Genomic DNA, 27,927 nt, shown 5'->3' with positions numbered 1-27,927 from the left:
GGTGACCTGGCCCGGCCCCTGTGGGAGCACACGCCTTAGGGAGTGTCTGGAGTCTGGGGAAAACCGGGCGGGAAGGTCAGGGGCGTGGAGACCAGCGCGGGCTTTGAGACGGGAGGCCCAGCACCTGGCAGGTGAGGGAGGTGGAGCGGGGACAGGGAGGGCTGGTTGGTGGTGGCCTGGCTGAGAGGGAGGGGCCGTCAAACCTGCTGGGTGGTGGCTGCACTCTGCGCGCAACAAGGCTACGGACGGACGGACGGCCCGGAGGTGCTCGGTGCAGGTGAGACGCTGGCTACGGGCAAAGGGCTCGGAGCGCGGCCAAGGAAGGGGGCTCGGTCAGGGGAGGCGGCGCGACTCGAGAGGACAGGGAGGCACTGGAGGCCCAGGGATGGAATGCTGATCCGGGGCCCCCTTGTGGCTGGCAGATGGCGCACTGGCGGCTCCACCTCGCCCCGAACCTGTGTCGGATGGCGGGCTGCCCTGGAGTGAATATTGCTGCGTCTCCAGCCTGGCAGGGCGACCCTGTCGCCCGGGGAGACGAGCTTCCAAGTGTGAAGCCCCAGACTCCGTTCTGCCCCAGGATCGGAAACTCCCGCGGGGACGGCTGGTGTCCCTCCTGGAGACCCGAGCTGTATTGCGTCCATTGCGTCCGGGGCTCATGGCGCATCCACCGCTACCCTCACTGGGCAGTGCCACCCCCACGAGGGTGCCGACCACATCCCCCCTTAGGCCAGGAACCCTGGAGGTTCACAGCAAGAGGCGATTGACAGATATTGTCCCCGGAGCTATTATTTAGCTTCCACGAAGAGGCTAGTGGGCCAAGAGATGTGAGGGGCAAAGGGTGAAGGCTAGCGGTGCTTGAAGAAGTTTTAGGTGTTCCTGTCTGGATCCCGAGGGAGAGCCCCTGGAGACAGGAGCTAACCCTAGACGTGAGAAGGGTTTGTGTTGCAGCAACGGGGAAACCAGTCACTTTCTGAAAGAAATCATTTTAAAATTTTAGCCAGGCGCCTGTCTAAAAGTAGTGGAAATGACCCCTTCCTTCATGTTCTCTTCCACCACGGCCCTCTGCGGCTGCCATTTTCCCCGCATCCCTGACCCTTGGCACGGTCGCCCCACCCATGGCTCTGCTTGGCTCATAAAGTGACAAATGGATTTTACCTGTATTTTTACATTCACTTTAATAGGTGATATAGCTTATGGTTAAAGGAAATGTGTCCTATTTTTAACCCGATGTGCAGCACATTCAATACTATCTGGGGTTTGCTCCACGTTGAACACCGTTGGGGAGAAAAATGCTAGACTGTGAGCTATGGGGCCGACACCTGCTCTTCATGACTGAGAGCTTGTCTGCTTGATATGATGTAGTTACACTCTGTTCCAGAGTCTCTGGGAAAGATGTGGGATTAATATGAGGGCTCTGTTGAATATGGCCCCTTAATTTTACAAGGGGCCATATTCAACAGAGCCCTCATATTAATTTTACAAGGGAGGGCACCTGACAAAGGCTGAGGAAAAAGGCGTGGTTTCTGGTTATGCATTATCTGTTCTGGTACTACAGGAGGCAAGCATTCAATTTTCTTTTCAAAGAACTTAGATTTCCTCTCACTTCTTCCATGCACAGTGGAAACAGAATCACCCTGACTTGCTTATCTCACACTCTGCAATTTTCCTTACATTCTATGGGTTCCTTCCTGCCCCTACTGGGGATGTTGGTTATGATGGGCTAGGTGAAGTTACTGAATCTCACCAGTAACTTTTAAAGTATATTGCCAATATATCCTTGGTAATGTGTCTTCCCTAATCTTAGCACAGGGCATTTCAAAACTGTTGGGATTTGGCCAGGGCTGAGGGAAAAGGGGGATAAAAAGAAAGAAAAACTTCCACTTTCTTATCTCACTACCACCTTCAAGGAAACATTGGCTGCCATGCTCATTGGTCAAAGTACAGCTGTAGTAGCCTATCAAAGATAGGATGTTATCAAACAGCCTATCTGTGTAGGCTGTTATCAAAAGATTATCTCTTTCCCTCAAATGCATCTGCTCATTGAAAATGGATAAAGGCAATTTTCCTGTACATAGAGCCACTCCCATAGCCAAAGTTCCTGTTATTGCAAACCTGTTTATGACTGTAAGAGAACAGAAGTCACTACTGTGTCATCAGCTAATGGCTAAATCTGTAGACAAATGTCCAGTCTACACTTGTTTTTATAGACAGGTTTTACAGCAGTATCTAGATTATTCACAGTACTATACAATATTGAATATGGACAATTATTAGCCAAAGATAAGTGATGTAACTCCCACCTTTTGTTTGAACCCAGCTTCCCTTTTAACCAGCCAGCCTTCTCCCCTGGGGTTAGAAACAGATATGATTTCAATTTTAGCTGTTTTTATTTCCCTTGTCTGTTCACCTACATAAAAATAAAATGGGTCTCAAGGTACACAACAGAAAGAAGAAGGAGACTCAAAAGATCTGTCCACCTTGTGTGAAGAATTAAATGGCAAACATCAAAGCACGCTCATGTATTCCCCTGGAAGGATTGAGATGTCTAAGCCATTATCCATATCTTCCTGGTATCAAATCATAATGGGGTTTTACAGAGTACTGGGCACTTTCCTTAATAAGCAGCATTGTGAGGTCAGAGTGTTGTTGCTGTTTAGCCACTAAGTCGTGTCCAACTCTTTTGTGACCCCATGGACGGTACCCCGCCAGGCTCCTCTATCCATGGGATTTCCCAGGCAAGAATACTGGAGTAGGTTGCCATTTCCTTTCCAGGGGATCTTCCCCATCCAGGGATTGAACCCACATTTCCTCCATTGGCAGGCCGGTTCTTTACTACTGAGTCACCAGGGAGGTCAGAGTTACAGCCCTATTTCATAAATGAGAAACTGAGACTTAGAGACAGTTTCTGTCCCAGGCCTATGTGGCAAAGCCAGATCTCAAGCCAGAAATTCCTCTATGACACCACAACTCCTTGTCATGTGTTCTTTGTTGCTTAATTTGTTTAGTTTAGATGGGGGGGCGGTGGTTTGTGTTTTGTTTAATATATTCTGACTTGAACTCTTAGAGTCTAAATATAGAAACACTCTTTTGGATACATTTCATAGCCATCTTTGTTCAATGTGATCACAAAATATTTTAGAGCTGAGGATAGCCTTAAAGATTATTAAAACCAATCTTCTTGTTTTCAAAGAAGAAAAGTGGATTCAGGGGAAATTAAACAAACACCCCCATGAAGCTTCCCCAAATGTACTTTGCTAATGAATTACAGAGAAAACCTAGGTCTCCCAGTGTCCAGACAGTTGCTATTTCTGACATGTGGTCTCCTGAAAATTTCCTACCTACATAAATTGAGTGGTTTATTTCCATTGACTCTGTTGCTTTAAGGTCTGTGACAGCAAACCATAGCCCCTCTGAATCCTGGACTCAGATACCTGTAGATTCTTCTACTTTAACTGTATTCCACACTACATGAGGGAAAGAATCTTAGTTATCAGGCCTATTGTGTTATTCCTATCACACTGCCGAAAGCCCCTCCCCCCCAAAAAAAAGGGTTCAATATACAGTATATCAAACACACTTTTGAATAAGTATGAGATGTCATGTGTAGCTACAAGTCACAGAAGACCCTGCTATGGAGGGCTCAGTAAATAAGGAGTTTGTTCTCAGCACCAGATGTCTGGAGGCTCAAAGTCCAGCGCTAGAGTAGGCTCATTCTACTCTTATCATGCTTTCATCCTCACCTGAGGATAGGCAGCTCTTCTGTGCTTAATAGAAAGAAGGGCAGAAGGCATGTACCGCTTGAGTCTGTCCCTTTTTTATAATATAATAAGTCTCCTGTAGCGCAGGTGGCTGCGCCGGGCACGCCGAAGCGCAGGCGAGAGGAGCCACCCCACGTCCGAGGTCAGGGGCAGCAGCCGAGAGTACCAGACTGCGACGGCGCAGGAACAGCAGAGAGGAGCTACCCCGCGTCCGAGGTCAGGGGCGGTGGCCGGGAGGAGATACCCCATGCCCCAAGCCCAAGGCCAGGGGCGGCAGGCGGGAGGAGCTACCCCACGCCCCCACGTACAAAAAAGATCTTCACGACCCAGATAATCACCATGGTGTGATCACTGACCTAGAGCCAGACATCCTGGAATGTGAAGTCAAGTGGGCCTTAGAAAGCATCACTACGAACAAAGCTAGTGGAGGTGATGGAATTCCAGTTGAGCTATTCCAAATCCTGAAAGATGATGCTCTGAAAGTGCTGCATTCAATATGCCAGCAAATTTGGACAACTCAGCAGTGGCCACAGGACTGGAAAAGGTCAGTTTTCATTCCAATCCCAAAGAAAGGCAATGCCAAAGAATGCTCAAACTACCACACAATTGCACTCATCTCACACGCTAGTAAAGTAATGCTCAAAATTCTCCAAGCCAGGCTTCAGCAATATGTGAACCGTGAACTTCCTGATGTTCAAGCTGGTTTTAGAAAAGGCAGAGGAGCCAGAGATCAAATTGCCAACATCCACTGGATCATGGAAATAGCAAGAGAGTTCCAGAAAAACATCTATTTCTGCTTTATTGACTATGCCAAAGCCTTTGACTGTGCATCACAAGAAACTGGAAAATTCTGAAAGAGATGGGAATACCAGAACACCTAATCTGCCTCTTGAGAAATTTGTATGCAGGTCAGGAAGCAACAGTTAGAACTGGACATGGAACAACAGACTGGTTCCAAATAGGAAAAGGAGTTCGTCAAGGCTGTATATTGTCACCCTGTTTATTTAACTTATATGCAGAGTACATCATGAGAAACGCTGGACTGGAAGAAACACAAGCTGGAATCAAGATTGCCGGGAGAAATATCAATAACCTCAGATATGCAGATGACACCACCCTTATGGCAGAAAGTGAGGAGGAACTCAAAAGCCTCTTGATGAAAGTGAAAGTGGAGAGTGAAAAAGTTGGCTTAAAGCTCAACATTCAGAAAACTAAGATCATGGCATCTGGTCCCACCACTTCATGGGAAATAGATGGGGAAACAGTGGAAACAGTGTCAGACTTTATTTTTCTGGGCTCCAAAATCACTACAGATGGTGACTGCAGCCATGAAATTAAAAGACGCTTACTCCTTGGAAGGAAAGTTATGACCAACCTAGATAGCATATTCAAAAGCAGAGACATTACTTTGCCAACAAAGGTTCGTCTAGTCAAGGCTATGGTTTTTCCTGTGGTCGTGTATGGATGTTAGAGTTGGACTGTGAAGAAGGCTGAGTGCCGAAGAATTGATGCTTTTGAACGGTGGTGTTGGAGAAGACTCTTGAGAGTCCCTTGGACTACAAGGAGATCCAAGCAGTCCATTCTGAAGGAGATCAGCCCTGGGATTTCTTTGGAAGGAATGATGCTAAAGCTGGAACTCCAGTACTGTGGCCACCTCATGTGAAGAGTTGACTCATTGGAAAAGTCTCTGATGCTGGGAGGGATTGGGGGCAGGAGGAGAAGGGGACAACAGAGAATAAGATGGCTGGATGGCATCACTGACGCGATGGACATGAGTTTGGGTGAACTCCGGGAGTTGGTGGTGGACAGGGAGGCCTGGCATGCTGCGATTCATGGGGTCGCAAAGAGTCGGACATGACTGAGTGACTGATCTGAACTGATCTGATATGAACCTTCAAGTTGTGAACTTTCAGAGATGTGAACATGAATTCCATCTCCATCAGGTGTGAGGGAAACTGCAGCCTGCCCTCCATCCTGTTGCTGATGATCCTTCAGCTCAACCATCTCCCCCCTCCTCTCCTTCCTCCAGTCAGTAACTCTTCTTGCCTGTTTAGGCAATACCAGCCCCTGTGTACCTGCTGTTGTACTGTACTACTGACATTTCAAGGTACTGTTCAGTTCAGTTCAGTCATTCAGTCATGTCTGACTCTCTGTGACTCCATGGACTGCAGCATGCCAGGCTTCCCTGTCCATCACCAACTCCTGGAGCTCATACCAACTCCCAGAGCAGTACCCACTACAAGGTACTGTACTATAGGATTAACAATATTTTCATTATTTTTGTGTATGTTTTTTATACATTATCTGTGTGAAAAGTATTATAAACCTATTACAGTACAGTACTATACAGCCAATTGTATTGGGTACCTAGGCTAACTTTGTTGGATTTACAAACAAATTGGACTTACAAACGCACTGTCAGGGCTTCCCTGGTGATCCAGTGGTTAAGAATCTGCCTAGCAAGATACTCGTTCGATGCCTTATATGGCAAGATCCCACAAGCCATGGAGCAACTAAGCCCATGAGCCACAACTACTAAACCAGCACTCTAGAGCCCTTGAGCCATGCTCTGCAACAAGAAGTCTGCACACGACAGCTGGAAGGTAGCCCCTGCTTGCCACAACTAGAGAAAAGCCTGAACGCAGTCATGAAGACCCAGTGCAGGCAAAACAAAAAAGACAAAACAGACTCAGAACGGAACTTGTTCATATGTAGGAGACTTACTGTAACATTAAGATCTTCCCAGGAAGCTCCACCCAGTAGACCCCTTACATCTCACTGCTATAAAAATTATACCACACAACCATCCCAAACTGTAAGGAGCCTGAGAAAATGTAGTGTTTTAGTTGAATGTGTTGCCAATACAGTAAAATAAGGACCCTGTGAATAAGGAAGAAGGGATATCTGGTAAAGCAAATAGCAGCGTCTACCACAGTGTGCTTTATGGGTCACTGACTGTTTTCTACATCTGCTGTTGTTTTTCATTTTATTTACTTTTTATTGTTTGGTTAACTAAAAAGCAATAAACAAGACAGTGGATCTAGGGAACTTTTTGAAATTGTAGGTTCCAAGTCTGGCCCTGAGAAATGCTGATTATTTAGATCTGGGATGGGTCTATGAATCTGAACTATAAACTGGGCACTGCAGGTAATCTGAATGCAGGTGGTCACAGGACTACAACTTGAAAAAAACTGAATTTGGAGGAGTTTGGTAAAGGCTGCTTCATTTTATTCCAACAGCTTTCTGTCTCACTCCTCTTGAGGCTATCACTTTTTTTTTTTATTCCCCATTTTGGTCAAAACAAATAAAATAGAAAAGATAGGAAAATTAGAATTCGAATTCAAGAGATCCAACATCTAAGTAATTAATATGTTTCAGAAAGAATAGTAGGAATTATATAACAGAAGAAAACCACCCACAACTGAAGAGTATGACTTTTAGATTGAAAAGGTCTTTAAAGTGCCTAGAACAATGACCAAACCAAACAAAAAAAGCCCAACATCAACTTATAACACTGTGAAATATCAGAATATGAGGATAAAAAAAGAGAAGGCCATAAAAACTTATAATTTTAAAGAATCTGCCTGCCAATGCAGGTGCCACAAGAGATGTGGATTAATCCTTGTGTCAGGAAGATTCCCTGGAGAAGGAAGTGACAACCCACTTCAGTATTCTTGCCTGGAAAACTCCATGAACAGAGGAGTGTGGTGGGCTACTGTTCATGGGGTTGCAGAGTTGGATATGACTGAGCACACACACACATACACAAACATCTGTTAAGTTCTACAAGGTTTTTGCGGAGTCAGTACTAAGCTACCTCTCCACTTTCAATGCTTTTTGCTATGTTTTTCTTATATTTTCTATCATATTCCCAAATAACATGCAAATATTGGCTCTTTTTTTATCCACCATTCTAGATAATATCTGCTGACATCCTACCTTGAAGGATGAGGTTTATTTTTTAATTGAAGGATAATTGCTTTACAGAATTTTGTTGTTTTCTGTCAAACCTCAACATGAATCAGTCATAGGAAGGATGAGGTTTTAGCTCTCTTAAACCCTCATAATTCTACCTCACATTCACTTCCCTTTCTTGCATGGTCTCTATAGTCATATTCTAATATTTTCAGATACAGTAACATTTAGGGTTTACATTTTTATGCCTATGTAAATATTCACAACTCAGACATGTGATAAACCAAGATTTTTTACACCTCCTTTCTTGTATACCTTTTTCTCTGCCCACTGGAGTTAGTCATTGCTGCATCTTCTTCAAATGCTTAGGTTTTGAATACGCATTACTATTAAGCTGGCCAAAAAGTTCATTTGTGTTTTTCTGTAACGTGGTAAAAACTGAGTGAACTTTTTGATCAACCTGGTACTTCGAGCCTAACCTTTGACAAGGTGGTAAAATCTCAGTAGAGTTAATCAACATCAAGTAAGTAGCCAGTTTTTTTTTTTGGTTTTTTTTTCCCTTGGAAACATCTCTGCCTCAGCCAGCCCCCATTCCTTCTCTGAGCTCCTTCTCATCCTGGGAGCTCCTGGTTGGCCCTCCTTCCTGAGTTTCCTCTGGGTTCACCAGCTCACCTTGGAGGTCTGTGATCACCAATGACTGGGACATCTTTTGCAGCTGATATGGCAGGAAACATTCCACTCCTCAGTATTAATAGAATGAGAACAGGTTTATCTGGAGTTGGCTGAACTCAAGTTTGAGGGAAGCTAAGTGTTTTCAAAACCTGTCTATGGGAAATGGGAGGAAGAGCTTGCCAGAGCAAGAAGGGCCACTAGTGAAGCTGGAGGCTGGGCAGCCATCTTGTTCACTGAGAAAGTGCTGGACAACTTCACTGAAAGTGGGGTAGGGAAATATGTTAAACTTTTCTTCCCTTGTTGCTTGAAAAATAACCCATCTTTCAAGTCCAGATATCCCCCTTTTACTCTAAGTATGTTGAAGTGGCAACTGGTAACTGGCCCTCTGTTGATGACATCTGTAAGCTTTCATCTTCCTTCACCATGGCTCAACCTGCTCAAATTCTTTTAACGTAAGTTCTCTGTGCCCAAAGCACTGTGAGGCCAAACAAACTGAAATGTCAGAGTTTGGAGCAGAGAAAGGTTTATTGCTAGGCCACGTGAAGAGATGAGGTGGCTCAAGTCCTAAAAAGCCTTTAGTCCCCAAAGAGTTTCAGCAAAGCATCTTTAAAGGGCAGGTTGGGCGCATGGGGGTGGGGATGGGGGTCGCAGAGTAAAGGTGTACAGTTCTCTGACTGGCTGATGGTGAGGCAGTAGGGCGATATCACAGGAGTTAACCTATCAGTCCTTAGGCTCCAGGAGGTCTGTGGCTATATGCTCATGGTCATCAAGTAGTTAACATCATCCACTTGCTGGAGAAGGGGAGGTTTGTACATCTGCAAAACAACTCAGGAAATGTGCATCAAATACTGTCATCTGGGTACTTCAGTTCAGGCTCTCAGTCGTGTCCGACTCTTTGTGACCCCATGGACTGCAGCATGCCAGGCTTCCCTGTCCATCACCAACTCTCAGAGCTTGCTCAACCTCATGTCCCATTGAGTTGGTGATGCCATCCAACCATCTCATCATCTGTCATCCCCTTCTCCTCCTGCCTTCAATCTTTCCCAGCATCAGGGTCTTTTCCAATGAGTCTGTTCTTCGCATCGGATGGCCAAAGTATTTCAGCTTCAGCTTCAACATCAGTCCTTACAATGAATTCATAAAGGAGCTAAAGCAGAGGATATGGGGAAAGGTCCCATAGAGTGCTTCTCAGTTACAGTCCCTTTTCATTTTTTGTTTCACAAACGGATTTTAGAACGAGGAAAGGCCATGGAAATTACCTCTTCCAAACTATATTGATTTAACTGTTGGAAACACACACACACACACACACACACACACACACACACACAATGTGAGAGTTTCAAGTTAAGTTTTATCTGGGACAAAATGAGGACCACAGGCTGAGAGACAGCATTTCAGATGGCTCTGAGAAACTGCCATCTAAGGGAGGAACTGGGATATATATGAGTTTTGCATCAAAGGACGGGTAGTTTCCTCTGTGCTCAGGGACTATCTCATGGAGAAGGAAATGGCAACCCACTCTACTAATCTTGCCTGGAGAATCCCATGGACAGAGGAACCTGGTGGGCTACAGTCCATGGAGTTACAAAAAGTCAGACAAAGTGACTAAGCATTTCACTTTTTCCTTCCACCCTGTTGGAGAGGGGAATTGTTCCTGGATGGTTCCTCAGCTAGAACTGGTCCATTTGTTTTGTAAGATAAGATTTATTTGAGTTGGGAGCCAATTCAATTGGAACCTGTTCTTTGGGGAACTGGTTCTTGTTGGGATAGGTGGCCTAGCTGGAATTTGTTCAGTTGTTTTTCAGGGTAAATTTATTTACCTGAGTTGGAAATTGGTTCATCTGTGCATCAGTACTGGACTTTGTGTCATTTGTGTAAGAATTTGCCTACATCTTTTGTGTTTTGGTGCCATCAAACTTATAAAAATGGGAAGTATTTCATCTATCCCGAAGCAAAACTCTTTGGGGCATATATTAGATACATTATGATCAGAAGAGTAATGGCCCCTCAATGGTTCATAATTATACAGTCTCACAGTTAGAAGCATTTTGCAAAAGAGAGAAACACTGATAACAAACCAAGGAGCTCCCTCGGTCTTGAGGCATCCATTTCTGTTGACTTAAAAAACAGTCACAACCTGAAAGTTGAGAGTTACGTTTTATTCAATGGGAATTTTTAGGACTTCAAGCCCAGGAAACAGCATTCAAGTGACCCTCAAGAGAACTGCTCCGAGGAGTGAGTGGAGAAGCCAGGTTAAATAGAAGCTTGCAACAAAAAGGAGGTAGTCTGAACATCAAAAATATTCTGTGAATTAAAGAAAACCAGATAGCCCAAGTTAAGGAATTTAGTGCTTTTCTATGTATGGGAAGATGTAAGAGTCTGGGCTCACTGAAATCATTCCTTTCGTATGCATCTCAGCTATGTGGGGCCAGTGTCCTGTGTTTTCACATCCTGAGTTCCTCCATGCTCACCGCAGGGAGTGGCTGCAGCCAATGGTTATGAGATCACGCAGATATTCTCCTCCTCCCTGAATGCCCTGAGGGCTCAGAAGCTTACACTGGAGAGCCAGATTCACTGATGATTGTAAAATCCTTGTTTACTGTATGGCAAGAAATATTCCATTTCTGAATTCTGATTTCCCCTACAGGAGACCCAAGTAATTTGACAGTGGAGAGCTTCAGCTCCAGCTTGAAGCTCTGCCTATGAAGGAAAACTCCCTTTACAAGGCATTTTGGACAAAGACCACAGGTCTAATGGGACTGAAAAGTCACATTAGTGTGGCTTTCTTGTGGCTACGTTTTGGTTTATTCTGGTTGTTCTGGCAACACGCAGACATCTAGTACTAACTGCTGGAGCTTCTTTTAAGGTGTCCCACCCCCCCACCCCCACCCACCCCCACTTCTTATTTCTTTCTCCTCAAGGCCTCTGCAAACAGGCAAGTGGCTATGGAAGCAATTGAGGGACTCTGGACCAGGCTTACTCTGGCATGTTCTGAAGGTCCCACAGCCCACTGTGCCCCGGGAGCTACCACCCAGTTGGGTGAGGACTCTCTTCTCCTCTTTCTCCTTTAAGCTGAGAAACAGGACAGTTAAAACTGTGTGGGCATGGGTCAGGCCTTAAAAGCCATTAGGGCACCCGCTACTTGAAAGGTCCCATGACAGGATAAGGCGGGTCACAGAACAGGCCAGGCTACCAGCAGGGTGTCTTCCCCCACAGCAAGATTTCCATGTGCCATCTGGCACATACTGGTTCAAGTAAAACACTGAGCCTACTCCCCTAGCCACCACTTTCCTGGCAGAACCATAAGGCAGGCTATTCAGCCTGTCTTTCCTCTTACCTTCACCTCTTTCCCCTTTGGTATTAAACAAAGGGGAAACCTAGTCATCCTAGGAGAAACCTGCCTACATCTTTGAGCTGTAAATGTCCCATTTGGTCTTCTCAGGAACCCTCCTCTTTGTTGTCTCTTAAAATGCCAGTTTTATAGAGGGTAAAGTAATTTAGAAGTTGGCTTGTCCAAGGTAATCAGAAATCCTAAATTCTCTTCCTGCAAATATTCAGCTGTCTAACCAGGTGAGCTTGACTTGTTCCATGTGGCAGTAACCCAATTTTAATACAACCTCTTTTGTAAACCGATCGGTTTTACATTGCTGTACCTGACTCAGGGCTGAAATCTTGAGATAAGTGAGGCCTCTCTATTTGTGTGTTTGAATGTGGTGATGGAAGTTTATTGAACAGCTAGGTCACTCCCAAGTAAAATAAGTAAGATACTGAAACATTACTGAACACGGGCTTCCTTATACAGAAACTAAAGATACCTTTGACTGTTAATGAATGTTTGGTGCCATCTTGAGATGTTCTCTAAGAAAGCAAATACTTTTAGAAATTATCACTGGTATTTATGCTCACCAATCTACAGAATGCTAATATAAAGGTCAGCTCATGGTTGCTGAAGGAAAGTAGGATGTGTGTTTTCAGTAAAGAAGGCATGTAGATTGGAATTGCATTTTATTAAGTAAAAAGGAAGTAAGTCTGACTTAGAGGTGACTGCTGCTGCTGCTAAGTCACTTCAGTCATGTCCAACTCTGTGTGACCCCATAGATGGCAGCCCACCATGCTCCCCCATCCCTGGGATTCTCCAGGCAAGAACAATGGAGTGGGCTGCCATTTCCTTCTCCAATGCATGAAAGTGAAAAGTGAAAGTGAAGTCACTCAGTCGTGTCCGACTCTGACTCTTAGGGACCCCATGGACTGCAGCCCACCAGGCTCCTCTGTCCTTACCTCTAATGAAAGTTATGGCTACAGAAAAGTTTGTGGAAAGTGACACTGAGGAAATAATCTTGCTCATGCTCATCAGTTTTCTGATGATGTTGAACTACATTTATAACAAATTTTAAGTTCTTTACTTTTACATGATTTGCTCTGTATTTGCCTTTGAAATCTTTGTTACTTTGGCTAAGTAAATAACTATTGTTTCACAATGACCTATGACCCTATTGTGTTTTAAATTTTTTAAAGTTACTTTTGACAAAACTTCCCAAATCAAGTTTTAATAAAGTTCTTTGGACCTCTAGCTAACTTTGGGATGCTTCAAAGAGCCCCTAAAACACCCCAAAGGGAGATATTAAACTAACTGGGTTCACTTAGTATATTAAATTACATAGGAAGTATTGTCAAATGAGTAATACATCTTCTTAGGTTATATAGTGTGGTAAATGGTACAGGGATTCTACATACTATGTGGAATTCTGATATGTCCTGGTAATATATTATCAATCATAGTTCTAGTTATTATCTGAAACAGTTGCATGTCACAACAGTAATTGGGTTGTTTTGTCAACTGCACTATCATCAGGCTTAAACATGAGTTCTTAAGTCTTTTGTTATTATAGACAGTTATGGTTTCACTGTGATGCCTTTGCAAAAACACCTCCCCTCCAAGATTTATAAAAAGGACTTTTGCATAAATATAAGTTTCTGACTTTCTGACCATAGTGCTGAACTGAGTAAGAAATTGATGAATTCTAATGGGAAACCTGATGGCTTCATAAAGCTGTTAACAAAAAGGATTAGTTACCTAGGACTGAGTGAACTGGTAAATATGGTCATAATTTTTGTGGTTTCCATCTAAAAATTACTGGTTCAAATCTATATTTTCCAGGTGTAAGAAAAACCTTCTCCTTAAACTAATTATGACTTACAGTAACTTGGTAAATTTTACCTTTTGTGAGCAGAACTGAAACATTTACTTTTCCCCCTTTCTACCTGGTCGATCCTGCCAGTAACGTATGCTTGTCTCAAAGATTAAGCCATGCAAAAGTATGTGTGACCAGTACAGTGAAACTGCAAACAGCTCATTAAATCAGTTATGCTTTCTTTGGTTGCTCAATTATTGCAGCTGGATTACAATTAGTTATACTGATCACTGTTTGAATTTGTCCTTTGGTGTGCACTGTGTCTGCCTGTGCACTATGTCACTGTCAATGATACTAGCTATATTACTTACATCCTGTCTAACGTATAAGATTGTTGTTTCTGACAGTAATCAAAGTGTAATCAGGTCTCCAACAAAATGTCTATGGCTAAACATCTTGAGAAAATAGGTCATATTTATAACATAAAATAATTGCAGTAGTGTGATTCTAGGTATGGGAAGAAGCAGCAAGGGAAAATGTCTTCTGGACTATAATTAGAGAGAATCCAGAGAATCTTTAATTATTGATGGGGCCTAGTCCAAAATTTAGCAACTGGAATGGCATATCAAGAATTTTTGCCTGAACTGGAATGAGTCTTCCAGCACCATGGGATAAAAGTTGATCATGAAATGTCTCCCAAATATTGGTCAAATTCTTAACCAAGAGAGAAAGACCTGAGAAGTGCAATCAGCAGTTGCAGCCCTCCAACATGAGCCAGCGAGCCCCAAGGAAGCAGAACACCTGCAATCTGGTGATCATCAGCTGAGGCCACTCCCTATGGTGAACCCTGAGGAATACAGGACCACAGGCCCCAGATAGCTGACACGCTATCAAGGAAACAATTTAAATGAGCCCTGACTCTTGCATCTTCCCATACTAGAAAAGCACAATTCTTTAACTTAAAATGCTGCCTCCTGGGTTTGAAGTTCAATATTTCCAAGTCTATAGGAATAAAGTAGGGACTTTCAAGGGGAACAAAGGAGACAAGTCTCAACATTTGGGACGCTGGCACTGGGGGTGGACACTCTGAAAAAGATCCATCTGACGTAGCAATTAGAAGAGTCATTGCCCCCTTTTCCATAAGACTTTCGAATGAACTTGGACAGTGGGAAATTGTTTCAGGGAAAAATAAATTCTAACTCCAGGTTGGAACTGTTTATTTGACCTGCTTTTCACTGCTTTTGTTGTCATAATCATGCATAATGGCCTGCCTCCGAGAATCCTGCCCCTCTGCCTGACTGTTAAAAGTGCCTCGGTTCAGGACTCTGTCCACCATAGATGGCAGAAAGGGAGAAATTAGCACATTCTCTGCCTGAGGCTTACCATTTAGGAGATGTTTGCAAGATAAATGGTCTTTTTTCTTTGTTTCCTCACTTCCCCCCATCTCTGATCTATAAAAGAACCTACCATCCAAACCTGGACAAGATGGCTATTTTGAGACAATAGTCTGCATCTTTTCAATCTCCTGGCTCTCCAAATAAAGTTGTATTCCTTGCCTCAACACCTTGTCTCCAATTCATTGGCCTATCGTGTGGTGAGCAGAGCAAGCTTGGACTTGGTAGCAGCAGGAGATATTCCATTTCTTTTCAAACAATGAAATTCTGATCCTGAGAGCTTATGTATCTTACTCAAGATCATGGAGTAAGTGCACAGCAAAATTTGGACCCAGGTCTTCTGTCTCAGAGGCTTAAGTTCTTTATTAGAGCTTCAAAAATAATGGAACTTAGCCCAGGTCGTTCTTCAGCCCTTAAGACAAGATCCCAGTACCACCTGATTTTCATGACAGTTTGAAGAGGCAATCAAGAAACGTCCAGCTCCAATGCCATCCCTTCTGTGGAGCCTTCTCAAATTCTTGGGGACATTGAGAGTTACTCTATGTCCCCAAGCAATCACTGTCAGGATACCTCATGACGTTCAACTTTCACAAGTATCTAGTTCCCTGCTAGATTATAGACCCCTTGCTAGTAGGGATCCTTTCTTATGCATCAAGTCTTGTATTTCATAGGTGCATTTCATAGGTGCATGTTAAGGAGAAAAAAACAAGGAGGAATGAGATCATCTTTTGTTGAGGAATTAAATGGAGCTGGGAGGTAACTAATCTCATTTTTGTTGTTGTTTTTTAGCTGTACTGACTCTTCACTGTGGCAGATGGGCTTCTCAAGTTATGGCACTTGGGCTCCAGAGCGTGCAGGCTCAGCAGTTGTGGCTCACAGGCTTAGTTGTTCATGCATGTAGGATCTTAGCTCCCTTATCAGGGATAGAACCCATGTCCCCTGCACTGGAAGGCAGATTCTTAACCACCAGACCCCCAGGGAAGTCCCTAACTGAGCTCTTGTTCATGGTAATTTTGTTCCATATCATACTGAATTCATGCCAGAAAAAGGTTCAGATTCATTCTGGTCTTACTCCTTTTGACCATGCTGTTTTAAGAACCCATCTCACAGAGAAAATAACAAAGGCATAGTAACTGTCAAATTCTGAAGACAAGTGATGGACTCCAGAGGTGCTTGAAGTCTCTTAGGCTAGCACAGAGTAGGGATACACCTTGCCTGAAGTTCAGGACTAAGCCACAGTCCCACTAGCCTGTTGGAACTTCCAATACCACACCCTGCGATTCTTCTGCACTCTATTACTTAAGAAGCTCACAGGAGTGGTTAAACAAGGAGCCGTGTCAGCAAAGTGACAGAAAACTGAGTCAGGCACAGTTGGTTCTATTCCAAAGTAAACACAGACCAGAAATCATGAGTGTTTCTCCAAGGAAGGACAGATTCAGAAAGTATAAAAATCATGCTCTGCGGTAAAAGAATACGCTATCTTCTTCCCATAACCTATTCCTGACTGACCAAACACATCCCCTGTTCCCATTTAAAAAAAAAACACCCAACCACTGCCATCTCCAAGGTGACATGAAGGTTCACAGTGACTTCCCCACCTCCGGGTCAGCCACTCAAAGCAAAGGACAGGAGCCTTGTTGGTTCTGAGAGAGGACTAGGTTTCTCCCTCATTGAATGTGGGAATGGGAATTAGAGGACCATGGAAGAGACAAAGCTGACACTTATTACACACTTGTTCTAGTTAACTCCGAGACATTTTCAATTCATTCTCACAAGATCCCTGTGAGGTAGACGTTAAGGTCCCTTATTAGAAGGAGGCGTACTGAGCAGTGAGTTTAGGGGACTCAGCCAAGGTCTTTGACTTTTGAGTCCACTGTTTTTTTCCATTCCCAATAGAGACAATTTCAAGACTTAATGCATCCCTCCACCCACCGCCCTCACATACATACCCCATGGAAGAGAATAACATCTGGTCTTTTTGTTAAAGACAGTAGTGATGGTAGGGCACAGACAGCGTGCTGGGCAACATCACCCAGCTGCAGGGATGCCTGGCTGCAACCACCTCTCAGCCTTTGTACCCACACTATATGCAATATTTGTTTTTCAAGTAAGCTTCGGTGATACTTCCCTCTGTAACCTTCCTCCTCTTTCCCTCAGGCTGGAGTCCTCCCTTTATTGTCAAAACACTGTACACTGTATTAAAAGTTAATATATGTGTCACAGTAACGAAATTACCCTTCTTCAGCACAGTTTGATGTTACTGTAGGCAAACCCCTCTGCTGAAGATTGATGAATACATTTTCAAGAAAAAAAAGGAGACAAGGGCACCAAGACAATTCAATGGGGGAAAGAAGAATCTTTTCAACAAATAGCAGGGATAACTAGATATGCAAAATAATAAAGCAACCATACCATGTGTCCAGGGGACAGCCAGAAATGCTTAATAAACAGCATGATATACCCTCAAATTATCTTCCATAATTTGACGTTCACTGCTACATAAAATAAGATCGTATTATAAGTGGTCTTTTCCATCTTTCGTGTCTCCACCAACAGAACCTCATGGAAAGCCAACACTAATTCATTCTTGACAGTGGTCACATAACATTCCACAGTGAAGACTATCCCATGGTGAAGCAGAGGTCCAGGCTGTAACAGCTGGTAGTCTATGCATCTATATCCTGTCATCACAAATTTGAGGAAATTGGCTTTAATGCTCCCCTTGCTGTGGATGCCAAGTCCTTGATTCTGCTAATTTTGAGAAAGAAAATGAAACACTTGAGAAAGAAAATGAAATTCATTTTTCCTGTTTCTTTTTCTGATCCTCTCACTCACCTCCATACACCCTTTCCTTCACAATTCCTACTTTCCCCATCTACAATAGAGGGAAACACTGGATTTGTTTTAAAAGGCACTGCATTAACGACAGGCAAGTGGCGCCAGCCCTGGCTTCTCCTTTCCTCTGCACCACTGCCCCGCCTCCTAGGACTCTCCTTTCCTTGCTCCCGACTCTTCCCCACTCTCACCTCCTTTTCTTATTTTGACAACTTCTACCTTGTCTTACATTTCAATTACCTTCAATGAAAAAGAAAGAATACAGATTGAGGGAGATGGTTAAAAACTAGGAGTCTAAGGAAAGACATGAAGCCTTAATGTTCCTTTTCCAGTGATCTCAGCATGAACAGTTGCCCAAACCTCTAGCTTTCTTGATTTCCAGCTCTAACTCAAAGCTACTGTCCTTCAAAACATTTAACCCTCCCTTCATACTCCCATTTTATCTCGTGTGATACCAAAAGAGAATAAACATATTAAAAGCAAGGGAATTTGTCTTTGTGGAAAGTGAAAGTTGCTCAGTCATGTCCACCTTTTTGCCACCCCAAGAACTATAGAGTCCATGGAATTCTCCAGGCCAGAATACTGGAGTGGGTAGCCTTTCCCTCCTCCAGGGGATCTTCCCAACCCAGGGATTGAACCCAGGTCTCCCGCATTAATTCTTTACCAACTGAGCTTATCCGGGAAGCCCGTCTTTATGGAACCACTTTCTAATGTTTTCTTATCTGTAGCCTTTCCTTAGATTGAAGTATTTTACAGGATTCTGTGTATTCAAGGACCCTCACCCCTTAAGTGTTTCTATTTAATATTTCAGAATTTTTTTTTTAAGCTAGACTTTTCAAGGACTTAGTCTATCTGAATAGTATTGTACAAATTATTGGAAGTCTACATTTTTACTGTTCTGTTTGAAATTACTTCATTTCCTCTTTTTCCAGACCGGACCCATCTTATCTCTCTAGACAATCTATAATGTAGCTAACCTAATAACCTATTGGGCTTCCCAGGTGGATCAGTGGTAACCAATCTGCCTGCCAATGCAGGAGACGTGTGTTCAATCTCAGGTTGGGAAATCCCCTGGAGAAGTAAATGGCAGCCCACTCCAGTATTCCCACCTGGGAAATCAAATGGACAGAGGAGGCTGGTGGGCTGTAGTCCATGTAGTTGCAAAAAGAGTTGGATGTGACTGGACGAGTAAACAACAACTTATCAATTTGTGCTTTTTCAATTTTTTGATATTGGAGCATAGTGATTGCTTCAGGTATACAGCAAAGTGATTCAGTTATGTATACACATGTCCTATTCTTTTTCAAATTCTTTTCCCATTTAGGTTGTTACATAATATTGAGCAGAGGTCCCTATGCTATATACAGTGGGTCTTTGTTGGCAATAATTTACTGATTTGTTAATGGAATTTCCCCTGCGCCTCTCCTCTGTCAAATCAGGATACTCGGCCTTCCAAGAAGTACACGGGAAGTTAAAACTGGTTTCTCCAGACAAGGTGCAGGTCTTAGGATCCACTGGTGTGGATTTTTAAACAGGTAGATGGGAAGGGCGAGGCTGGACAAACTGGTTGGGCGCCACTCAAGCAGACAAGAACTGTTCCCATTTAGGGTTCTGCTTTTCAGAAAAATGGGGAAGGGCAAGGATTTGCAAAGCTGGCTTTCTGCACCCTGATTAGGAAAGCAAAGGAGTGTCACTGGCTTGATCTGGAGGACAGGGTTAAACATTACATGAAAATGGAAATTTTGAAAAATGTTTTCCAGTGGAGGATTAATAAAGAATGAGAAGGGGGCCTTCCAGTTATGGCATAGATAGGCAATTCCTTTCTGCAGCCCCTGCCCCACTCCCACTCCACAGTAAGCATACCACTAGACAAAGTTACCAAAACCATCTATTTCAAGGAACTGGAAATTGGCCAAGGTAGACAATAAATGGTTAAGCTGTGGTGACTGTTGAGGTACTTGTTAAATAAGGTCCTGGAATGTCACATGGTGAGCCTCAGTTTGACAAAAGCCTACAACAGAACTGAAATAGAAAAACTGGTTACCCACAGGACCTGGAAGAGCACATTGTGGGCAGCAGGCTGAAGGCAGGGGGGCAGGACTGCAGACACAGGCCCTTACTAGGGTCCGCAGATGGACTGCTTCAGGGTTCCCAGGGAAGCCAAACTGGTCAACTCAGACCAAAAAGAGCAGGGCTTGGGTACGCTTTGCAGGCTTCTCATCCAAGGGGTACACTGTGGGGAAAGCCCTGGGACGTCAGATTTTTTTATCACTGTGACTCAGCAGCTGTTTCAAGGGCCTGCTCACGAGAGAGTAGTGTCAGTTCAAAGCCCCTGCAGGCCACCTGCCACACAGAAGGTGCTGAGGCAGTGATGCTATGGAGGAGCTCAGCTAGACTCTCAACAGCAGCATTTATTAAGAAATGATTCAGATCTTCAGGTAAGAATGGTGGGAGACTGTGGCCTTTTGACTGCATCCTAATGGGGTCCCCCTCACTCAGTCCACATGACTTACTAAGATTTCTTTTTAATGCGGACCATTTTTTTTTTTTTTAAAGCTTTTATTGAATTTGTTACAATACTGTTTCTGTTTTAGTTTTTTGGCCGCATAGCATGTGGGAGCCTAGCTCTCTGACCAGGGGTCAAACTCCAAGCAAAATATTAATCACCGGTTTGCAAGGGAAGTCCCCCTCAGTCCGTGACTTTCAAATAAGGTGGTGCTGGCCATGAAAACAAGTCACTTCGGCTACCTGGACAGACACAGCTCATGATGGTGATGGGGGCAGGCTGAGAAATGTTTGGCTTCACAGGCTAAACGTGGGAATGAATACTGGGCAGTGAGCAGGGGAAATAAATGCACAGCTTTGCTAGCCTGCGGTCAAAGTCCCAGCTGGGTGAGCAGCAGGCCAACCAGGAATTTAACAGGGAAAACCCTAGAAGTGAGTCACAGAACAGTTGAGATAAAGCTCTCCGCATATCTCTGGCTGAATGACAGGCTTTGTCATTTTACCAGATTCGAATGACCTTATACTCAAGAGGGGTACGTAAAAACCCTTAATTTTTCAGATTAGGTGAAAAAAACAGTATTTTCAACAGAACATCTTTACAGTGAGATTATCAATTAGCATTCTCATTCGTGTCTTTTGCCCATTCCTCTGTGGTCTTTTCCTTACTAATATGTAACAGCTCCGTAGTGGAATATCCATTTATCACAGCTCCTGCAGACGTCTTCCTGAACAGTTTGCCTTCTGATTGTTTTATATGTAAGATGCTTATGCAGGTCACTTTCTCTTTTTGAAGTCCCTCTTTTACCCTTATGTTTAGGCAGGCTTTTCTATTCGAAGATCAAGACGTATTTACCCATCCTGTTCCCTCCCTTCTACTTAAAAAAAAAAAAAAAAAAAATGTAGCTGTACCGGATCTTAATTGCAGTACTGATTTTCTAGATGCGGCACGCAAACTCTTAGCAGCAGCATGTGGGATCTAGTTCCCTGACCAGGGACGGAACCTGAGCCCTTGCACTGGGCGGTCGGGGGTCTGCCACTGGACCACCAGGGAAGTCCCCCCGACCCTTTTATTTTACCCATTCTTTTAAAGCCTTGGACTTCCCTGGTGACTCAGATGGTAAAGAATTTGCCTGCATTACAGGAGACCCAGGTTTGATCCCTGGTTTGGGAAGATCCCCTGGAGAAGGGAACAGCTACCCACCCAGTATTTTTGCCTGGGAAATCCCACAGACAGAGGAGCCTGGCAGTCTGTAGTCCGTGGGATTGCAAAGAGTCAGACATGACTGGGCAACCAACAGTTTCGCTTAAAAAAAAAAAAAGCCTCAGAGCTAGTGTATTCTGGGCTTGTTAACTCACTGAACAGATAAGACTTTAGTGACATAACACAGGTTTGTTCTATGAGGAGGGGCTCTTTCTTAATACAGCTTACAACTCGGAAGCCTCAGTCATGGATCATGTTTCCTACAGAAACAACCATTTATGTTTTCATTCAGCCGCCTAACAGGTGTCTCCTTACTGCTTAGGTGTCCTGGGACTTGATGGCGAACTTCAAGGGCCACGCGCTCCCCGGGAGCTTCTTCTTGATAGTTGGACTGTGGTGGTCGCTGAAATACCCACTGAAGTACTTTTATCAAAAGGAGAAGAGCAACCAACTGACCCATCATTACCAGCGTCTCGAGATCATCGAAGCCGCAATCAGAACTTTATTTGCAGTCATCGGTAAGGTTGGGGGTCATCTGACTCAGGGAATTCTCATCAAACCCAGAACACGCAAACCATCTCCTGGCCCCCGTGTAACAACGGTCTCCACCGGTAGGGTAACGGAGAATTTTCAGTTGGGCACCAACTATCCTACCACCGCATCCACTGGGTATCAAGCTTTGGTAGGCTGATGGTCGATAGCGCCTTTGCTGTCTAGTTGCTAAGTTGTATCTGACCCTTTTGTGACCCCACGGACTACAGTTGTGTGGCTGCATTCCTATTGCTCTTTGTCCCTCTAAGGAACAACACAGGAACGTGTCTGCAGATTCCTTGGCAAATACCTTTCATGGAAACAGTGGCATCCGAGGCAGTGATGTGGGTCCACAGGGTCGTGGCCATCCCCACCTGTCCCTGGGGGTCACTCGGCCGTCTGTTGGTCCTGGAGCGGTTCTCCAGTCCCTGACCTCCATTCTCGTTTCCCTGCAGGGATCCTGGTAGAGCAGTTTGTTCCTGACGGGCCCCACCTCCACCTGTACCACGAGGACCACTGGGTAAAACTCATGAACTGGCAGCACAGCACCATGTACCTGTTCTTCGCAGTCTCAGGCATCATGGACATGCTGACCTATCTCATCACCCATGTCCCCCTGGGGCTGGACAGACTGGTTATGGCTCTGGCTGCCTTCAATGAAGGTAACAAGGTGGTATGGATGGAGATTTAAAGGGACTGGAGCACAACAGATCAGAAATATTGCAAACTTAGTTACTTTCCCCAGAAAATCCCACTCTCTGAACTTGAAAACCCTACACAGGACCTGATCCTGTGCCCTGGATGGTACAGATGAGAGACTCCATAAAGCAGTACAGGAAAGTATGGGATTTTTAGCCGAAGTCAGGTGGTGTCAGTGGTAAAGAACCGGGCGGCTAATGCAGGAGATGCAAAGGACACAGGTTCAATCCCTGGGTCAGGAAGATCCCCTGGAGAAGGGAATGACAACCCACTCCAGTATTCTTGCCTGGAGAATCCCATGGATGGAGGAGCCTGGCAGGCTACAGTCCATGGGGTCACAGAGTTGGACATGACTGAGCAACTTAGCACACTAGGCACAGACTCCTCCTGCCCGCCTGTGCGGCTCCTCCACACACCATCAGGCAAGGAGGTAACCCTCTGGTTAGGGGAGAAGGGCTCTGCACCTCACCCTGATGCAGCGCAGTTACTGTCTGGCCCCATCAGAAGGCCCACCAGCAGCCAGGACACAGTTCCTAGTGTAACTCATGTTAACTGGGAAAGCGCAAGCATGTCGTGATCCAACCCCATCATCTGCTTCTGTACTGCAGGAAGAACTGAATAAAGGCTGAACGAGGGTAAAACTGAATTTCAGGTATACACACACGACTTGTCACACATCGGCAACGTCTCACTGTCCTGTGTTGTACCCTACCATCTCGGTGAAGAGATGCTAAGATTCATCCTGTGCTGCTTACACACTTACACACACGACCCCCGCATCAGAGTTGCCCCCGAGCGTTACGTGAACTGGCTTCCTGAGTGCTAGAAGGTCCAGCTTTCACGCAGACGTTTCCCAACGAGGCTGAGGCCAGGAGGGGCCGCTTGGGCCTGACGGTCTCTGCTCCACGCAGGCTTCCTCTTCTATTACCACGTGCGAGACCGGCCGCCGCTGGACCAGCACATCCACTCCCTGCTGCTGTACACTGTATTTGGAGGCGCCCTCAGCCTCGCCGTGGAAGTAGTCCTTCGGGACAACATCGTGCTGGAACTCTTCCGCACCAGCCTCCTCCTCCTGCAGGGCACCTGGTTCTGGCAGGTAAACCCATGCCCCTCACCTGGTGCGAGGCAGGATGAAGCAGGTGTGCTGAGCAGGCCGGGAGGGGCAGCACTGACGCACCACGCAAAGGGGCTCGGGGCCCGCTTCTCTGCCGCCCATGACCTGTGTGACCTTAGCCAGCCACAACCTGCTGATGCACAAACAAGTGAGCAGGCTGAGGTTGTCCCTGACCAACCTTCCCAGCAGAGCTGCTAACACCGTCATCAGACTCTCCTTGCTAAACTGCTCATCTGCAACGTGGGCCCTGAAACTTTAAGCAAGGCCACACTGAACCCAGAGCTGAGAGCAATTCCCTGCACAGAGGCTGCTCGACACAAGCAGAGGGGTGGGGTGTGAGCTGTTTGAGTAACTGCAAACACTCTGGCGGGCTTGGGGGCTTCATGGGCCCAACTAACGGCAAGGCTGGCTCCCCTGTTTTATCCACCAGATTGGGTTTGTGCTGTTCCCGCCTTTTGGAGGCCCTGAATGGGACCAGAACAGTCACGACAACATCATGTTCGTCACCATGTGCTTCTGCTGGCACTACCTGGCCGCACTCTGCATCTTGGCTGCCAGCTACTCGCTGGTTTACTGGTAGGTCCTAGGAGGCAACTCGTGTCACATGTGTCCTCCTAACGAGCCCTGTCCTGGAAATGTATCACCCCACACTTTTCTTACCTCCAGTGACCACCTCTCCTAACTGAGCAGTGCAAACACCCACCACTTGATGAGGACCAGGCATATACCTACTTCTGTGCAAGGTACTCTGTGCCTGCACACGAGGGTGATGAAATCTGAGAAAACAAAGGACCTGTCTGGTCACAGAGATCCGACAGACCCAGCTTTTGAAGGCAGTTCTGGTGGGTTTCAGGCCAGAGGTTTGACAGGAGTAGCTCTGCATCAGGACTCTGTCCTGGTTCACTCGGAGCCCATGACCTAAGCGCTGGATCCAGGCACACGTGACTCTCAGGTGAGACACAACAGCAGGTGTTCACTACAGCACTGGTCTCCAGGTCATGAGAGCAGCTCTGAGTGCCAGGCACTGCCTGTGCCCTGGCACTGTGGTTACACTTAGTATATAAATCCCCTGGCTCCATGCTTCCCCTGTGAAGGATGCACGTGATGTTTGTAGCTGGGGAAACCAAGGCTTTGCAAGAGTGGGTAACTGGGCCAAGGTCACCCCAGGAGTAAACGGCAGAGCCCAAGTCTAACCACCATGCAGCTGGTCCTACCAGTTCTGTGTTGTCAGAGATGCCTCATTCTCTCCTGGCTCCTGATTTCCCTACCCAATGCACAGATGCTTCACCCAGAGAGCTGCACACACATTAAACAGCAGGCAAGCAGGCTGTGGTTCCTTTTAGTTCTACTGCACGGTCTGTGAAATGATAAACTGGGGGTCGGGGGAGACCTACGTCCAGTCTCAATTACAACACTAACCTGTAAGTACTACTGACCCTGAGGCCCTTCATCTACCAGAGTTCTGTCTATGTGGTCAGAAAGGTAGTATTTGAAAGAGAAAGAATGCTCTGAGAGCCGGTGAATGCCTCTGCACCCCTGGGTGAGGGAGTAAGTCAACTTGGGGGCTCACCCATCTGCCCTTGCTGTCCCCGTTACAGCTTCTTGACGCGGGTGAAGAGGCCGGAAGACAGGGAAGTCATTGGGATTCAGAAGCTGAGGTCGGATCACACATACCGGAAGGCCCTCCTGAGTGGCTCAGATGAGGAGTAGGGGCAGCTCCCAGTCAGCAGTGGAGGGTGGTGTGTCCTAAAGGTGCTCAGCCAGCGATCAGCGGGCCGGCTCCCTGCCTCCACCGCCGCCCTCACCGTGATCTGCTCCCAGGGTCCCACCATCTTGCTTAACCAACTAAGGTCTGTATGGGTGTGCTATCCTGTCGAGAAAAATGAAGTCAACCTTCATGTGCGTCTCAGAACAAGGAGAAATCAGACTGAAAGTTTCAGAACAGGAAGTGACCACCCGGATGAATTCAGGATACAAATCCAGAAGAATTTACTGTTTTGATAATTTAGCACCGTTTCTCTCAAATGCGGCAGGTACTTTCCTATCAGAAATCACGTCAATGACAGAACCTTTAGAGAGAGAATTCTAATTTTTCTAAGTAAAATAATCCACAAGCTTTGGTACTTTAGGTATTACTTGTTAAGCATTTCCTAACTAATCCTAATACTCCACAGGACTGCAATACCACTCACTGCTGATAAACAATGAAGTTGGGCCAAAGTGACTTTGTACTTAACCAGGAAGCCAGTCTGGTCCAGCTTAGGACTGAACTCAGATGTTCTTATTCCTCAGAAGTACCTAATGACAGGGTTCTGAGAGAGCTCCATAATGAGGCAGAGAAAAATGTCAGGTCAAGGGAGGCTTTGAATTTCAACATAGCTGAAAGCCAAGGATAAGAATCCTGCAAATCCTGCAAAGAATGTGAATCTTGAATGAGTAACAAACTCTGGATATGCAAGTCTTAGTTCTGGATCTTTTGTTCTTTTTTAAACTTCCTTCAACAAATACTTATTAAAGATTTACTTTGCACCAGCACAGCAATGGTTGTTAAGGATTATAAAATATGTGTCCAGCATGGAATTCAGCCTAAAGGGAGCGCCATAAGCAGTTCCATGCAGGGTGACTGGTGTCCCCAGGACACGGAGGGGAGAAGGCGGGTGGGGGTGCCCTATAGAAAAGCACACCCAAGGCAGTGAGAATCCAGGGACGAACTCTGCAGTGAAGGAAACGTGGAGTTAATCAGGCTCTGTAAGAGTGGGTTAGGACAGATGTGAAAGGCCGTGTGGCCCCACAGTGCCACTCATTCGTACAGGGTTTCCCAGACCTTGAAATGCACTCAGTCTCGTGAGGGTCTCACCAATGCCTGCACTCAAGAACATGGGGCCCTTCACGGAACAGGAGTAGCCTGAGGCCACAAAGTCACTAAGTCCCTAAGCCAGTCCTCAGCAAGACTCAGAGGCCAGCTCCTCTGTCCTGCATCCTCCACACTGCACACCAAGCCAGCAGAGGTCATTTGTGTGAAGCCGGATGCTCTGTGGAAGCAATGCTCTACTTATGTGACAGGCAACGAACCTCCCAGGGTGAGCCAGCAGCTTAGGGCTGAAGTCACACCTCCGGGATTAAGAACGAGCTACACTGACTGAATTCTGAGAAAAGAACCTGTGGGTCCCCTTTCAGGAATCACTTTGGTCTGCCTGCTAAGTATGAGCCCAAACGTTCACTGGGCAAGTCCTGAATGAACCAAGTTCTATTACTGGTAATTAATGTAAAACATGTTCTTTCCTCAGGGACTGGAGATGAGAAGGAAGAACCTAGTCCCAGTCTTCCTTTCACCAGGAGGGGACAAAACACTTTAGGGAATTGCAGCATTTTCTCCAAAGTGAGGGATCGAGGTGTTGAGGGTCAGACACAAATGTTAAAACTTGTTTTCACGCCCCCTGCACAGCACAGGTTGAGACACCTTCAGGGAGGTGTGTGTGATGAAGTACAAACCCATCATGATGCCCTGCACCAAATCTAGTCTCAGATACGTGGTCTGAATACTTACACCAGCCTCTGAACCAAATTCTTCTGAATTTGTTCCCCCCAAACCCCCACAATAGTTCCCATGTCTCTGTAAGACCCCTGAGGTCTGCCCGGAAGCAGCCACAGCTGGTGCCTGTGCTGGCAGTGGCACTCGAGCAGCCTGGGGGGTGGAGGGGCTGCCACCCTGGGGACCCACAGACAGGCTGGGCAGGTAGCACCAGGTCACACATTACCAGGGTTCTGAAAAAAACCTGTCTGCTAGGATGTAAATGTCTGTGGGCACCAGGGAGACGGTCAGAGTCAGGTGACTTTAGCAAATAAAGTGGGGGTGAGGGTTGAGGCTGGAAACATCATTAAATCACTTGTTAAGTAAATTCAGAAGGGGTTTATTTTAACCGGCAATAAATACCAGAGCCAGGATTCCTCAAATTACTGCCTCTTTCTCACCCAGAAACCAGGACCCGGGGTTTCCATGTGCAACGTGCTGCAGGGAGTGACACTGTGCAGACGCACCCTCCTCCACTCAGCTCAAAGGCTGTTTTACCTCCCTGCAGGCTCCACCTCTCCCCATCACCAACCTCCACTCTGCGCCAGCCCTCAACCACCCGTCACCAATCTCCTCTCCGTGCTAGCCCTCAACCAC

At 45.6% G+C, this 27,927-nt stretch overlaps 1 protein-coding gene across 3 annotated transcripts; it reads left to right on the top strand.

Annotated features, from left to right (window-relative positions):
• On the top strand, positions 1-27,713 carry TMEM45B (transmembrane protein 45B). Of its 3 annotated transcripts, none has more exons than XM_027531317.1 (6): positions 1-131; positions 21,738-21,933; positions 22,402-22,608; positions 23,557-23,741; positions 24,190-24,335; positions 25,358-25,887. In XM_027531317.1, exons 2-6 carry the CDS (start codon positions 21,753-21,755, stop codon positions 25,467-25,469), a joined length of 831 nt encoding a protein of 276 aa, XP_027387118.1. In that variant the 5' UTR covers positions 1-131; positions 21,738-21,752; the 3' UTR covers positions 25,470-25,887. The 3 variants fall into 3 exon arrangements, with proteins under 3 accessions (XP_027387118.1, XP_027387119.1, XP_027387120.1); XM_027531318.1 differs by lacking the exon at positions 1-131 and adding an exon at positions 132-277 and having other exon boundaries at positions 25,358-27,713; XM_027531319.1 differs by lacking the exon at positions 1-131 and adding an exon at positions 20,079-20,147.
• Positions 27,714-27,927: the final 214 nt, after the last annotated feature.

Source organism: Bos indicus x Bos taurus, chromosome 29, assembly GCF_003369695.1.
Source record: "Bos indicus x Bos taurus breed Angus x Brahman F1 hybrid chromosome 29, Bos_hybrid_MaternalHap_v2.0, whole genome shotgun sequence".
Lineage (NCBI taxonomy): Eukaryota > Metazoa > Chordata > Mammalia > Artiodactyla > Bovidae > Bos > Bos indicus x Bos taurus.
The sequence above is the reverse complement of the archived record's forward strand: the minus strand, read 5'-3'. Positions and strand labels throughout refer to the sequence as shown.